At 41.3% G+C, this 14,967-nt stretch overlaps 1 protein-coding gene across 1 annotated transcript; it reads left to right on the forward strand.

Annotated features, from left to right (window-relative positions):
* The first annotated feature begins 692 nt into the window (after window positions 1-692).
* Window positions 693-14,556, forward strand: MRPL44 (mitochondrial ribosomal protein L44). The gene is made up of 4 exons (XM_042950305.1): window positions 693-950; window positions 2,887-3,355; window positions 9,286-9,464; window positions 12,655-14,556. The coding sequence occupies exons 1-4, from the start codon at window positions 772-774 to the stop codon at window positions 12,842-12,844; spliced, it is 1,017 nt and encodes a 338-aa protein (XP_042806239.1). The 5' UTR covers window positions 693-771; the 3' UTR covers window positions 12,845-14,556.
* Window positions 14,557-14,967: the final 411 nt, after the last annotated feature.

Consider the following 14,967-nt stretch of genomic DNA (forward strand, 5'->3'; position numbering starts at 1 on the left):
ATCTAGATGTTCAGCAGGCAACTCAAACTTGGAAATTCAGACAAGTCTTTTGTGAATTAATATTAGATTAACATTTATATTAACCATTTGGTAGGAAAGCAATATAATAATACTGCCAAAGAGAAGATAAGGGGGAAAAGACATAATTCCATTGTTCCATTTTGATGCATTTTTTTTCCCAATCCTTTTTTTTTTTTTTATGCTTTAAAAAGTTTGTACTGTTAGAAATTTAAATTTTGGTTAAGTCAAAATCCCTTAGTGGAGGGCTCCTGAAACGAAGGCTTTTGGAGACACGTTGGGCAAATATTTGTTCATAAATAGTGGCTGGATTGATGGTCTGTAACTCTTAGGACTAAATATATATTGACAAGGAATGGGTTTTTCTGAGACTTTAAGTGTCTTCTTCAAACTGAGAGTGAACCAGGTTTTTGACAAGGAATGGGTTTTTCTGAGACTTTAAGTGTCTTCAAACTGAGAGTGAACCAGGTTTTTGCGTTAATGAGAAAGGAAGGACCAAGAAAGCAACCGCCAGGGCGCAGCAGCTTCCACGAATTTTTGGAGCCAAATGCCCCTCAATCCGGGATCACCAGGGCAGGAACTAGAGCTCGCACATGCGCAGTAAACACTCAACGGCAGCCGCCCCGCCCCCTGCGTACTAGCCCCGCCCCGGTTTCGCTCTCCTCGTCCAAGTCCGGGGGTCTGTGTTACCGAGGCACCGGTCCGGCTTTTTTCCTTCCGCCCTCCGTTGAGTTTTTTTTTTCCCCCCCAGCAATGGCATCCGGCCTGGGGAGGCTGCTGTTGCGGGGGCCTCGCTGCCTCCTGGCCCCGGCCGCCCCCACTCTCGTCCCGCCTGTTCGGGGCGTGAAGAAGGGATTCCGCGCCGCCTTCCGCTTCCAGAAGGAGTTAGAGCGCTGGCGCCTTCTCCGGTGCCCGCCGCCGCCCGTGCGCCGGTAGGAGCCGCCTCGGAAGGGGTCGGGTTGGCGGTGGGGGACCGGGCGGCGGCGGCGGCGAGGAGGGTGGCTCCTCGATAAAGCGCGCCTGGCCTGAGCCTGGGACACGTGTGGTAGAGACACCGGTGGAACGTGGACGCGTGGACTGAATCCCAGGGAATGGATTTCTGCCTTGGGGCGCCGCGGCACTCTCCCTTCGATCCTATCAACCGCGAGTTGTGAGAAATGAGGCCTCCCGAGTGTAACCTCTATGCGGGCCTGGGGGGTTGTAGACCCTGTGTTGCAATGGCTGGGAATTCTTGGGTACGGATAAGAGGGATGAAAGCGTTCCACAGCGTTGCAAGAGCGAACTTAAGTGTATGCACAAGTCCACTTGCCAGAATAAAAGGAAAACAGTAACAGTTGAGCTTTAGGGGTTTTTTGGGTTTTTTTTTTTTTTTTTGCCCTAATTTATCTTGTTTGTTCTTAGCCTTGTTGCAATAGTGTCTGGCAGTAGCTTGGCAGAGAGGTCCAGTGGTCTGGTAGAGAAAGTCACAGGTAGCGCCACCTGAGATCTGCTGCACGTGAGGTCTCGGATCTTCTTGTCTCTGATAAGGTGTCTTTGACATGCAGTCGTGGCAGTGTGCACCTCAGTCTTTTGACTTCCATTTGTAGGTATTTGAGTTCCATATTATTGCTATTACAGCAGTGACTAGTTTGGAAGTTACTACTCCTTTGGAATTAAGTATGAAATTTCATAGCGGCTTTAATATTGCCCCCCCCCCCACCAAAGGTGAACCAATTTAAACATAGATCAGTAGGAAGAGAAGTTCATATTCTTCTGTTCTTTCAAAACAATGTTAAGTTCTTTTCCTAATAGGCAAAAAAATAGTTACCTCTTCTTAATTCACATTTCTTTGATTATTGTGAGGTTAGTCATGTTAAGCTTTTATAATTGGAAGAAACTAAGCATTATATAGGTTATATACATTTTATGACTTATAGCCAAAATCTTTAGCTTTTCCTGTTTTAAAAACAATTTTTTTAAGTTTACTTACTTATTTTGAGAGAGAGCGAGCAAGCAGGGTAGAGGCAGAGAGGGAGGGGAGAGAGAGAGAATCCCAGGCAGGCTTCAGATGTTTAACTAACTGAGCCACCCAGGCATCCCTCCTATCCTTTTTTACTTAAAAGAGTTTTATTTTGGTCTTAGTGTCTCTTTAGAAAGACCTTGTAGTCATTCCTGGGAATGATCACGAACTTTTAACCTACTTACTATGATAGTAGATTATTTAGTTGCTAATTTAAATGGGTGTTTGTAAAACTTGATAAGAGCTGAATATAATGTACTTATTGTTTATATCTTGAGCCTGTGAAATTATAATGTGTATTTCATACCTGGGTATAAAGCATAATTCTGTGGTTATAGGAGAAATGAGGACTCTAAAAGGTAGGGTAATGGCTCAGTCTCTGACGTTGAAGAACATCTTTAACATTGGCTCAAAGGGAAAATGAGTGCACTAGTGAATATAGCAAAGAACTGCAAGTACTCATCTGACTTAAGTTTTAACTTTTAGAAAAATCAAAGCCTTGTGTTAAAATGAAACTCAGTCCGTGGGGCGCCTGGGTGGCTCAGTCGGTTGAGCGTCCGACTTCAGCTCAGGTCATGATCTCACACTCCGTGAGTTCGAGCCCTGCATCTGGCTCTGTGCTGATAGCTTAGAGCCTGGAGCTCGCTTTGGGTTCTGTGTCCCCCCCTCTCTCTGCCCCTCCCCTGCTCATGCTCTCTCTCTGCCTCAAAAATAAATTTAAAAAAATTAAAAAAAAAATGAAACTCAGTCTTTTTAAATTTCCTTTACATAATCCGTCAAATTGCATCCCAATGAAAAGTTCTTGCATCATTGCAACATCTTATTGTTCTCTTTACCATCTCTTACTATCTTCTGTTCTATGTTTTCAGTTCAGAGAAGCCCAACTGGGATTACCATGCTGAAATAGAAGCGTTTGGACATCGGTTACGGGAGACCTTTTCCTTAGATCTTCTCAAAACTGCATTTGTTAATAGCTGCTATATTAAAAGTGAGGAGGCCAAGCGCCAAAACCTTGGAATAGAGAAAGAAGCTGTTCTTCTGAATCTTAAAGATAATCAAGAACTCTCTGAACAAGGGACATCTTTTTCAAAAACTTGCCTCACACAATGTCTCGAGGATGCATACCCAGACTTGCCCACCGAAGGCATTAAGAGTCTCGTTGACTTTCTCACTGGTGAGGAAGTGGTATGTCATGTGGCCAGAAACTTGGCCGTGGAGCAGTTAACACTGAGTGCAGAGTTTCCAGTTCCCCCGCCTGTTTTACAGCAGACTTTCTTCGCAGTAGTTGGAGCCTTGCTGCAGAGCAGTGGCCCTGAGAGGACTGCTCTTTTCATCAGGGTAGGTAATGCTTGATTGCAGAGGCTGGGACATACATGAGGTAGGCAGAAGAAGAAGAAGTTTAAAAAAAATTTTTTTTAGTGTTTATTTTTGAGAGAGAGCGCGAGTGGGGGAAGGGGCGGGGCGAGAGGGGGACACAGAACGCGAAGCAGGCTCCAGGCTCGGAGCTGTCAGCACAGAGCCTGACTCGGGGCTCAAACCCACGAACCGTGAGATCACGACCTGAGCTGAAGCTTGGAGCTTAACCAACTGAGCCACCCAGGCGCCCCTGAAAAGACTGTTTCGTGATTCGTTCCTTTGTTAAATGATCTTGGAAGCTTATATGTGAATTTTTCTCCCTACCAAATCCTGAGAAAGCCCTAAAGCTTATGGTAGTGTCTCATTATTGAGGACATCATCAGAGGTGCATATTCAGTGCTAGGTTGTGAGTTCCCAGGACTGCAAGCCTGTCTTCAGCTTTCCATCATTAGGTCCACAGGCAGTGCCTGCATGGTACATGTTCAGTAGGTGTTTAGTGAATGAACGACACCAGCTATTCGAAGGCCTGGGGTGGTTAGGGAGCTTCGTGCTGAGGCACCGGCTGCTGTTCCACTTTTACAAGTAGTAAAATCTTGGATTTCTGGGTCTCTGTGATGTATACCTAATTCCTTGTTAGCCGGTAGCTTAGCTAGTGAAAATACTTACGTAATTGGGATTCCTTGACTCCCCCTGTTCTTTTAGAATTTGACTGGGAGGATTTTTATCCCCTGCATTGGATGAATGCACGAGTTTTTGGTCACCTTTACATAATGGCAAATTCACACAATTACTTTAAGTCAAGAGACAGTCTTGATTCAGACATCTGAATGTCGGGGTCCTTGAAATCAGCATCCCTTAACTGTTGGGATATCACTTCGTTTTGATCACTTCGATACAGAAGAATACCTGCATTGGCCAACACTCAGGCTTTGTTCGTATCCGTCTTCCTCCTTCCCCAACTAGGGCCTGTAACAGGTGGGCCACCTCTCTGCCTTTGGGAAGCAGGTACATTAATGGCCCTTCTGGAGGGGGAGCTCAGAGAAGGAAAAAGGAGAACAGAAGAGTTTTACTTGACCTGGTGGCCGTCAGCTGGTCTAGTGCTTTCTGAGTCTGGTTGATGTTCAAAACAACTGCGGGGCATTGTGTCCCCTGCTGGAACCTTCCAGCCATCTTCCTTGACCTGGGTGTTGACTCTTTTTCCCACATCAGCTTCCGGTTTCCTGCATAGGATTCCCTTACAAATGATATCCCTTCTGTGAGTTCCACATTAGGTCTCGAGGATATTTATACCTTTGACATGAGTCGCAGGCTTCTGCTACTGGCAGCCTCTGCCAGCCTGTTGCCTGTAAGCAGAGAATGTGTGTTGGCAGCCAGGTGACTGTATGTTTCTCGTCTCAGATTTGGAGGCCACCGGACTCTTTGAAGTCCTCGCGGCTTGAGGTGAAAAGGAAATCCTCTCCTTTGCCCTCTCCTCTCCCAGTAAAATAGCTTTTTCTAAAGAAATCCTCACTGAGTCCTCCCTTGATTTCCATTCTCTTTGTCCCTTTAGCTTCTGTGGAGTCTTAGAACTGTCTAAACAAATTTTGGTCGCTTTGCTTTGATATTTCCACAAGGTAGTCCTGAGACCATTTTGGAAATTCATCTTTTCTGTGTCGTAGTGACTCTGTTGACAGTTCTATTTATAGATCCTGTTAAAGATAAGTAGGTCAAATATCTGTGTTTATTCCATTCATTTGTCCACCTAGGATCTGTTGTTTAGTGTGTGCGAAACACTTTGCTGAGCACTGGAGCCGGAGCAACATGGAATACGATCCTTGCCTCCAGGGTCCTAGTCAGCTCATTAGGCGGTTCGAGTGGCCGTTGCTCTCAAAGATGTGTTATAAAGGTGCAGAGGGAACTCGGGAGGCAACAGTCAGTTATAACAGGGTTAGGGAAAGTTCATGAAAGTGATGCTTGCCCCTAGGAAGGACATTCCAGGAAGAAACCTTGAGGACAAGCTTGTGTGTGGGGAAGCGTATTGAGGAGTACATAGTGGATGGTCTTGTTACGACTGCTCTAGAGAAACCTGGAGGAGTTTTGATAGATTTCCATGATCATAGGTGCATTTTAGAAGCATGTCTTCATACTGTCTCCCTGTTCTGGGGAGGTGAGATTGGAATGTTCAGCCTCCACTTCCACTGAAAGTTCTAATAATAAACTAATAAGACCAGGAACCTATCGGGAAAAAATAGGAGGCATAGGTAATCACCAGAAAAATCTAGATTTCTTTTTCTATTCCTACTAATATCTTAGGCATTCAGATTGTTTTTCCTTACCCTACCGTTGGGTTATTTTATATTGCAGATAATCCCAGGGATTCATATATAGGTGTAATTAACATATGTGTCTTGTAAGGCAACTCTATACATTAAAAAATTCAAAATCCCCAATAAGGACTTAGAAATTAAATTTTTTTTTTTAATTCCAGTGTTATTGTACAGTGTTATGTTGGTTTCAGGTGATAAATATTTTTTACTAATGAAGCTGAAATAGAGTTCTGGTGCTTGGGCAAGTGTTGTAATGAAATTGACTATTTTATGAACTAAGGTGTTTTTTAAATTTCTCCCCTCCTATCCCCATTTACCCATCTTTTATTATATACTGGGTTTTTTTTAATCTTTTTTTTTTAAAGTTTATTTTTTGAGAGAGAGCGTGAGCAGGGGAGGGGCAGAGAGACAGGGAAAGAAAGAATCTCAAGCAGACTTCGCACTGTCAGTGCAGAGCCTTATGCGAGGCTTGAAGCCATGAATCGTGACGACATGACCTGAGCCCGAAACCAAGACTTGGATGCTCAACCCACTAAGCTAGCCAGGTGCCCTATACTGTGTTTGTTAACATGAGTTACTTGCAGTATATTTTAATGAAAATTTATGTCCCCTTGTTTTCTGTCAATATTGATAGTTGTTTTATTGGCAAAATTAATTCTTTGTTCATAATTTTTCAATTTTCTTAGTCTCATAAATTGAAAATATCAGGTCTTAAATAGGTTCAAAAGACACTTAACGTGAAATTATTTAAATGATTTTTTTAAATCATAAATTTAGACAGTGAAGTACTACCCTCTAGAGGTTTTTTGGTTTTTTTAACATTTATTTATTTTTGAGAAACAGAAAGTGAGCAAGGGAGGGGCAGAGAGAGAGGGAGACACAGAATCCGAAGCAGGCTCCGGGCTGTCAGCACAGAGCCCGACGCAGGGCTTGAACCCACAAACTGTGAGATCGTGACCTGAGCCGAAGTCAGACGCTTAACCGACTAAGCCACCCGGGTGCTCTAGGAGAGAGGATCTTAAGCAGGCTCCACAACCAGTGCAGAGCCCAGGGCTTGATCTCAGTATCCTGAGATGATAACCTGAGCTGAAGCATCACTTAACAGCCACCAGCTGCCTCCCATAGTAGTTTCTTAAACGAGTTTCTGCTGGAAGTTTCTACCATCTATTCATTAATTCATTTGCTTTAAAAATCTTTTTCTTACTGATAAAGATATATTTCTAAGATAAGATTTCACCTTCAACTATTATTTTTATTTTTTTCTTCAAGTTTTTATTTAAATTCTATTAACATATAGTGTAATAGTAGTTTCAGGAGTAGAATTTAGTGACTTATTACTTACATATGACACCCAGTGTTCATCCTGGTGAGTGCCCTCCTTACTACCTGTCCCTCATTTAACCCATCTCCCCCACCTCCCCTCCAGCAACCGTCAGCTAGTTCTCTGTAGTTAAGAGTGTTTTATGGTTTGCTTCTTTGTCCCCCGTACGGTCTTCTCTTTTGTTTCTTAAATTCCACATATGAGGGAAATCATGTGGTATTTGTTTTTTTCTGACTCATTTCCCTTAGCATAATACACTCTAGCTCCATCCACGTTGTTGCAGATGGCAAGATTTTATTGTTTTTGACGTCTGAGTAATACTGCTTTGCAGATATATACCACATCTTCATCAATCTAGGGACACTTGGGCTCTCTCCATAGTTCGGCTGATGTCGATAGTGCTGCTGTAAACATCGGGGTGTCCCCCTTCACATCAGCAGTTTTGTATTCTTTGGGTAAATACCTAGTAGTACAATTACTGGGTCGTAGCGTAGTAATAGTTTTAATTTTTTCAGGACGCTCCACACTGTTTTCCAGAGCAGGTGCGCCAGTTTGCATTCCCACCAACAGTGTAAGAGGGTTCCTCTTTCTCCGCATCCTCACCGTCACCTGTTGCCTGAGTTGTCAATGTGAGCCATTCTGACAGGCGTGAGGTGGTATCTCATTGTGGTTTCGATTTGTATTTCCCTGATGATGGGTGATATGGAGCATCTTTTCATGTGACTGTTAGCCATCTGTATATATCTTTGGAAAAATGCTCATGTCTTCTGCCCATTTCTTAACTGGGTTATTTGTGTTTTGGGTATTGTTGGTAAGTTCTTTATAGATTTTGGATACTAACCCTTTATCAGATAAGTCATTTGCAAATATTTTCTCTTATTCTGAAGGTTGCCTTTTAGTTTTGTTGATTGTTTCCTTTGCTGTGCGGAAGCTTTTTATCTTTTTTGTTTTAATTTTTTTTAATGTTTATTTTTGAGAGAGAGAGCGTGCGTGCACGTACGTGCGCACGAGTGTACGAGTGAGTCGGGGAGGGTTAGAGACAGAGGGAGACACAGAATCTGAAGCAGGCTCCAGGCTCTGAGCTGTCAGCACAGAGCCTGTTGCGGTGCTTGAGCTCACGGACCTCAAGACCATGACCTGAGCTGAAGTCTGACACTTAACCGACTGAATCACCCGGGCGCCCCAGAAGCTTTTTATCTTGTGAGGTTCCAGTAGTTCATTTTTACTTTTGTTTCCCTTACCTCCAGAAATGTATCTAGTAAGAAGTCTCTATGGCCAGATTCAAAGAGGTTTCTGTCTGTGATCTTCTCTAGGATTTTGATTGTTTCCTGTACTTAACTTTTGTGTATAGTGTAAGAAAGTGGTCCCGTTTCATTCTTCTGCATGTTGCTGTCCAGTTTTCCCAACACCATTTGTTAAAGAGACTGTCTTTTTTCCATTGGATATTCTTTCCTGCTTTGTTGAAGATTAGTTGACCATATAGTTGTGGGCCCATTTCTGGGTTTTCTCTTCTATTCCATTGATACGTGTGTCTCTTTTTGTGTCAGTACCATATTGTCTTGATGACTACAGCTTTGTAATATAGCTTGAAGTCCGGAATTGTGATGCTTCCAGCTTTTTCTTTTTCAGAATTGCTTTGTTTTCGGGGGTCTTTTGTGGTTCCATACAAATTTTAAGATTATTTGTTCTAGCTCTGTGAAAAATGCTGGTGGTATTTCGATAGGAATCGCATTAAATGTGTACATTGCTTTGAGTAGCATAGACGTTTTAACAATGCTTGTTCTTCCCACCCATAGCATGGAATGTTTTTCCATTTTTTTGTGTCATCTTCAGTTTCTTTCATAAGTGTTCTATGGGTTTCAGAGTACAGATCTTTTACCTCTTTGGGTAGGTTTATTCCTAGATATCTGACGGTTTTCGGTATAATCTTAAATGGGATTGATTCCTTGATTTATCCTTCTGCTGTTTCATTATTGGTGTATAGAAATGTAACACTTCTCTATGTTGATTTTGTATCCTGTGACTACGGAATTCGTGTATCAGTTCTAGCAATTTTTTGGTGGAATCTATTGGGTTTTCTACATAGAGTATCATGTCGTCTGCGACAACTATGATTTTTGTAGTAAAACTTACGTGAAAAACTACACAGAAATGAAAAAGAATAGTACATTTTGTCTTTTTCAATTCCCAGTAAGTTTTTAAATTCTCTTAAAAGTGTACTTTGAATTATGGTCCTTATTTTCATCATACTAATTTCAATGTATAAATTATATTTTTATGCGCAGGACTTCTTAATTACTCAGATGACTGGAAAAGAACTCTTTGAGATTTGGAAGATAATAAATCCCATGGGGCTACTGGTAGAAGAACTGAAGAAAAGGAATGTTTCAGCTCCTGAATCTAGACTTACCAGGCAGTCTGGAAGCACCACAGCTTTGCCTGTGTTTTTTGTTGGCTTGTACTGGTTAGTAAAATTTTAATCTTAGCTTCATAACATTGATTGGAAGCCTTAAAAACTGACTTCACAATTCCTTAATATAATCTCTAATTGCATTGGAAGATTTCTAAAAAAATTTTTTTTAACGTTTATTTATTTTTGAGACAGAGAGAGCATGAACGGGGGAGGGTCAGAGAGAGAGGGAGACACAGAATCCAAAGCAGGCTCCAGGCTCTGAGCTGTCAGCACAGAGCCCGACGCGGGGCTCGAACTCACGAGCAGTGAGATCATGACCTGAGCCAAAGTCGGACGCTTAACCGACCGAGCCACCCAGGCGCCCCTGCATTAGAAGATTTTTAAAATCTCATTCCCACGATTATCTCTTTACTACTTCTTTTCCTGCTGGTTATTCTTAGGGGAAGCCAAGTAATCTGGGGTTTGCTAATAGTAGCTTTTGCTAACCAAGTATACGTTGTATACTTGGAGGTAAGAACTTCATCTTATTCTAACTATTTCTGTAGAAAAAGAAAACTTCTGATTCAAAAGTGTTACCGATTGAACCGTAATCCACACTTGTAACAGCTTCAGCTGAGCCTAGGACTGGAAAAGGAAGGGTTTAGTTGGCCATCAAAATATATAAATCAACCCACGTTGAACAGGTCTTAGTTTTGTTAGTAAACAGTTGACTTGCCTCACACTGATTGAATAAGCGACCTCAATTAAATTAGGTAAATGTTTTCCTAATCTTTATGTGACGAAGAATTTTCTAAGTTAAAGGCGATGGAAGACATCACAAAGGAGAAAATGGATAAGGTAAAAAGTTTCAACTTGAAGTGCACAGCACAATGATGAGATACTTCTGCTTATCAGATTGAAAAGTCTTAAACACGTCCTTTATCTGCAGTTCATATACTCCTGGCAGAAGAACAGAGTGGTGCAATATTTCGTAATTCTGACAAAACGCCAACAGTCTTTAAATTTTTCACGTTCTTTGATTTGGTGTTCTCACTTTTGGGTGTGTCTCCTTCTGGACATCAAAATGTGTAAACAAAGGTGTTCATTTGTGGTTTACCCTTTATCCCCCATACCTACAACAGTTCCTAAGACATAGTAGTCAGTAAACAGTTGTTGAGCTAATAGTTTTTAAATAAGGCAAAAAGTTAGTATAAACTTTGGTATCCAGCAAGAGGGAAATGACAGATACACATGATGGTATATAGTACAGCTAGGACAGGTGATGTTCTTAAAGGATTTTTAATGATACATGGAAGGTTTGAAGAATGATCTCTTATATTTAAACAAAAAAAGGAGTTTGCCCTGTTACTAAAATTGTTGTCATCAGGTAATAGAATTATTAATAATTATTATTATCTAGGACAAAATCTAGATTTTGCACAATGGTTTTTAAAAAAATGAACAGTGATACATTGCCACCATCATTGAGGTAGAAACATGATAAATAAACATTGTATAGTTGAAATTCACTTAGATGATTTTCTCTATCCTTTATTTTATACAAATATGCACTGTGTAATTATTATGGTAAAGTGTAACCTATATGATTAAGCTTTGTTTCATTCCAGAGTATTACCACAGCAAGTGTTTCTGAGCAAATTCCTTCCATATTGTTTTTCTTTTATCTGCACAGTTCTGCTTGTCTTTCTTTGATTTGAGTCTTCCTTAGCTTTCAGGCCAATTTATATTGAATCAAAGCTACTAAGTGGAGTTGCTGTTCATGAAATGTTCAGAGATGCTTCTTTTAGTTGGATAGGTCCAGTTTGGGGTCAGGAAATTTCCAGGAAGTAGTTAAAGATAATTGAGAAGTAGCACATCCATACCACACTTGTTCAGTGCACATCCTTTCCTCCCTTGCTGGATCATTTTTTACACTTTTGGAGAAGAGATTGCTAGTTATAGTAAGACGGATATCAGTAAAGCAGAATACCTATTTTTGTTGTAATTTGGTTTTAATAGAACACCAATAGCCTTAAGTGTTCACTGTGCTACTTCAGTATCCTTTGGGAATAAATCAAAGTGGATTATAATATATAAATTTTTTTTAGATCTTAGCAAGTTTTAAAGATCTAAAGCTCTTACTGTAAAATCTAGAACCGGGGTAGCTCAGTCAGTTGAGCGTCTGACTTCTGATTTTGGCTCAGGTCGTGATCTCATGGTTCATGAGATCAAGCTCTGTGGTTGGGATTCTGTTTCCCTCCCTCTCTCTGCCCCTCAACGTGTGCACACTCTCAAAATAAATAAAACTTTAAAAAGTATATATATAGAACTACTATTTTATTTGTTTTAAAGTTTAGATGAGAAACCAGAAAGGCACAATTTAGTTCCGTAAAATTTTTCCTCACATTACAGGTTCAAGATAAATTAAAAATAATGTCAATTTTCCATGAAGAGTCTTTTTTTTGTTTTTGAGAAAAAGGGCACAAGTCAGCAAGGGGCAGAGAGAGAATCCCAGGAGGAGAAGAGAGAGAGGGAGAGGGAAAAGTGGGGCTCACCCAGAACGGGCTCATGTTCACCCAAAGCAGGGCTCGAGCTCACGAACCATGAGATCATGACCTGAGCCGAAGTCAGATGCTTAACGACTGAGCCACCAGGTGCCCTCCATGAATTTAGTTTTAATAGTTTTGAGTTTTAGTAGGAAGATTTTTATATATTCTTTCATCACTAACAATAACAACAGAACAAAACCATATTTACCTAGATGCACCTTGGTTTTTGATTTGAAAAATATTGGGTGCACCTGGGTGACTCAGTCAGTTAAGCATCTGACTTTGGTTCAGGTCATGATCTCGGGGCTCGTGAGTTCAAGCCCTGCGTCAGGCTCTATGCTGACAGCTCAGAGCCTAGAGCCTGCTTCAGATTCTGTGTCTTCCTCTCTCAGTGCCCCCATCCCTGTTCGTGCTGTGTCTCTCTCTGTCTCTCTGTCTCTCTCTCTCAAATAAACATTTAAAAAAATTGAAAAAAAATATTGGACCTACTAAGTTGTTGATATTTCTATGGAAATGTAAATATTTCTTTTCTAACTACTGTATATAAGGAATTCGCACAAAACCCTACTATTCAAAAGATACTACATACAAAGCTCTTGTGTTGCTCCTGATAGATATTCTTGCCAAAATAAGGTTTAGAAACCGTAACAGGCTTGTGGCCCATGTCTTATGATGCGCGGATAATTTCAGACCACTCTCGGTGTTTTGTCTAGTGATAGAAAGCTGATTGCGGAGGGACCTGGGGAGACCGTGCTGGCTGCGGAAGAAGAAGCTGCTCGCGTGGCGCTCCGGAAGCTCTACGGGTTCACGGAGAACCGCCGGCCCTGGGACTATTCCACACCCGGAGGGAATTTCAGAGCAGAGAAGCTACCCGGCTACCTGGCCAAGCATGTGGCAGCCTGAGATCTGCGAGCCAGGCAGTGAGACACAGGTCAGAGATGCTCACAGCTGGACATTGTTCAGATTGTAAAGAAATAGGTCTTATTCCTCATCACGAGTTCCTAAAATTAAACAAATATTCATCAGGTCAGTGATTCTTTTTTTTTTTTTTTTTCATTTTTGTTTTGTCAAAAGTCTTTTTAGATGTCTTCCAGTAAATTTTTTCTGAAGTCTTTGATTTTATTACTGTATCTCACATGTATAGTTAGGCGTATTTGATTCCTTTCCGGCTTCATCATAATTTGGGTATGTGTTTCATGCGAACTTTAATGCCAATAAAAAAGTCATTCTCTAAAGACTTCATTGTAGTTTACGTTGATATACCCAGGTTGGTGAACTTTGCCCCTCAAATACTATTTTAGCTAAAATAGTAATCATTCTTAACCTTTAGAAATGTAAAGTGCAGATGATCACAGTTGGGTATTTACATGGTCCTTAGATTCTGTCAAGGTTTAAAATTTTGTATACTAAACGAATTCATCTCATAGTTCTTGAATTTCTATAAAACAAATGGCAGAAAAGGTTAACTTTTCAAAAGCAGTTTAAAATACGCTAATTGAAAAAGTATACGTTTATCAATGCCAACGGAAAAATAAAGTATGTGTTTATCAACTTAGTGTCCCAGAATCACAGTCCTGGCTGCTGTGCACCAAGCATGTTGTAAGTATTTTACCGTAACATTCAGCTTGTGGAGGGCAGAGCTCAGCGTGTCTCCTTCCGGTTCTTCGGTCCTTCGTGTTTGATTCAGTGACCCTCCAACCGCACATTCCCTTCGTTTGTTTCTAACTTTTGGCAGCAGTGATAATTTTTGGTTTCAGTCAGTCAGTAGTCAGTCCCAGGGGTTAACAAGAAAAGTGGGACTGGGGAGTTGAGAATAGAAATGTTAAAACTGACAGCACTTTTACCGTGAAATCTTTTTTTTTAGTTGAAATATTTTTATTTTATGTTCAAAGAGCTGGCATTAAGATAGACACAATGGATGACCCATCTCGTGAAGTCCACTTAATCCAGCTTCATGCAGCCTGGGTCCTTTGCGTCTTGATGGAGACCCCGGTGGCACATCCTCAGGCCGTAATTCCGGGTCAGATCATGCCCGTTGGAGCAGAAGTGGCGAGAACAAGAACCCTGGCTGAATTTCCTCGGCTCCCGTAGAACCGCTGGTTGACCCGCCTTGCTTTCTCGGTGGCAAAAGACTTGCCATAAAATCTTTCTATTAAGGAAGATAAAGGGCCTTTGGAACCTCTTTCCCGAGACCGGTCAGGACAGTGGGACTTTTGTCATATGTAGGAGGGCTTACAGCTGTCACAGGAAAAGTAGAGACTGTTTTTAGAGAGGAAAGTCTCAGAATTACCTAATTGGCTGCATTGGTCGGTCAAAAGTAAAGTATTTCACCTTTCTTTTGAGAGTTCACTCCAGCTCCTAACACTTGAACGCCGGGATAGAGGGCCAAACCTAGTGGTAAAGTGCCACACTTGGGTGTGTCATCCACAAGTAAACACGATTTGTACGTATCTCATGGACACCAGAGAAGAAGAGATCATAGAAAAGGTTCTGAGAAGAAGAGACTGTAAATGTCCTCCAATCACTTAACTCATCCAGTATATGCAAAATGTCAGATTTAGCTAGAGTATTACTTTTTTTATGAATACTTTTTAAAAATTAATGTTCTTTTTAAACGTTTGTTTGTGTATGTATGCATGTATTTATTTATTTAAATAATCTCCACGCCCAACATGGGTTCGAACTCATGACCCCAAGATCAAGAGTCACTTGCATCCTCGGAATGAGTCAGCCAGGGGCCCCAGCTGAAGTATTATTCTAATTTTATTTGGGGTGAACATTTTTCCAAAAGGTCTTTAGAGAATTCGGTTGTAAACTCGGTAGTCCTTCATTTCCCTCGCAAGTAGTGCTGATAATCCCAGATTTCTCCTGCTCAGGGCGTCTTGCAGGAGCTTATCCTACAGGGTTGGAGGGAACTCTCCTCACCCTTAGATTTTCAAGCTTCTGAACCTTGAATGCTTCTAGATTTACATGTGGAGGAAATCTAGGTCTAGTTCATAAAAACTTTGCAAGGACAGAGATCCAAA

Source organism: Panthera leo, chromosome C1 (genome assembly GCF_018350215.1).
Source record: "Panthera leo isolate Ple1 chromosome C1, P.leo_Ple1_pat1.1, whole genome shotgun sequence".
Taxonomy (NCBI): Eukaryota; Metazoa; Chordata; class Mammalia; order Carnivora; family Felidae; genus Panthera; species Panthera leo.

Bases quoted from the DNA above. Each gene is read 5' to 3' on its own strand.
- MRPL44 (XM_042950305.1), top strand. From the start codon at position 772: ATGGCATCCGGCCTGGGGAGGCTGCTGTTGCGGGGGCCTCGCTGCCTC. The intron at 951-2,886 runs GTAGGAGCCGCC...CTATGTTTTCAG, and splicing joins CCGCCGCCGCCCGTGCGCCG to TTCAGAGAAGCCCAACTGGG. The intron at 3,356-9,285 runs GTAGGTAATGCT...TTTTATGCGCAG, and splicing joins GGACTGCTCTTTTCATCAGG to GACTTCTTAATTACTCAGAT.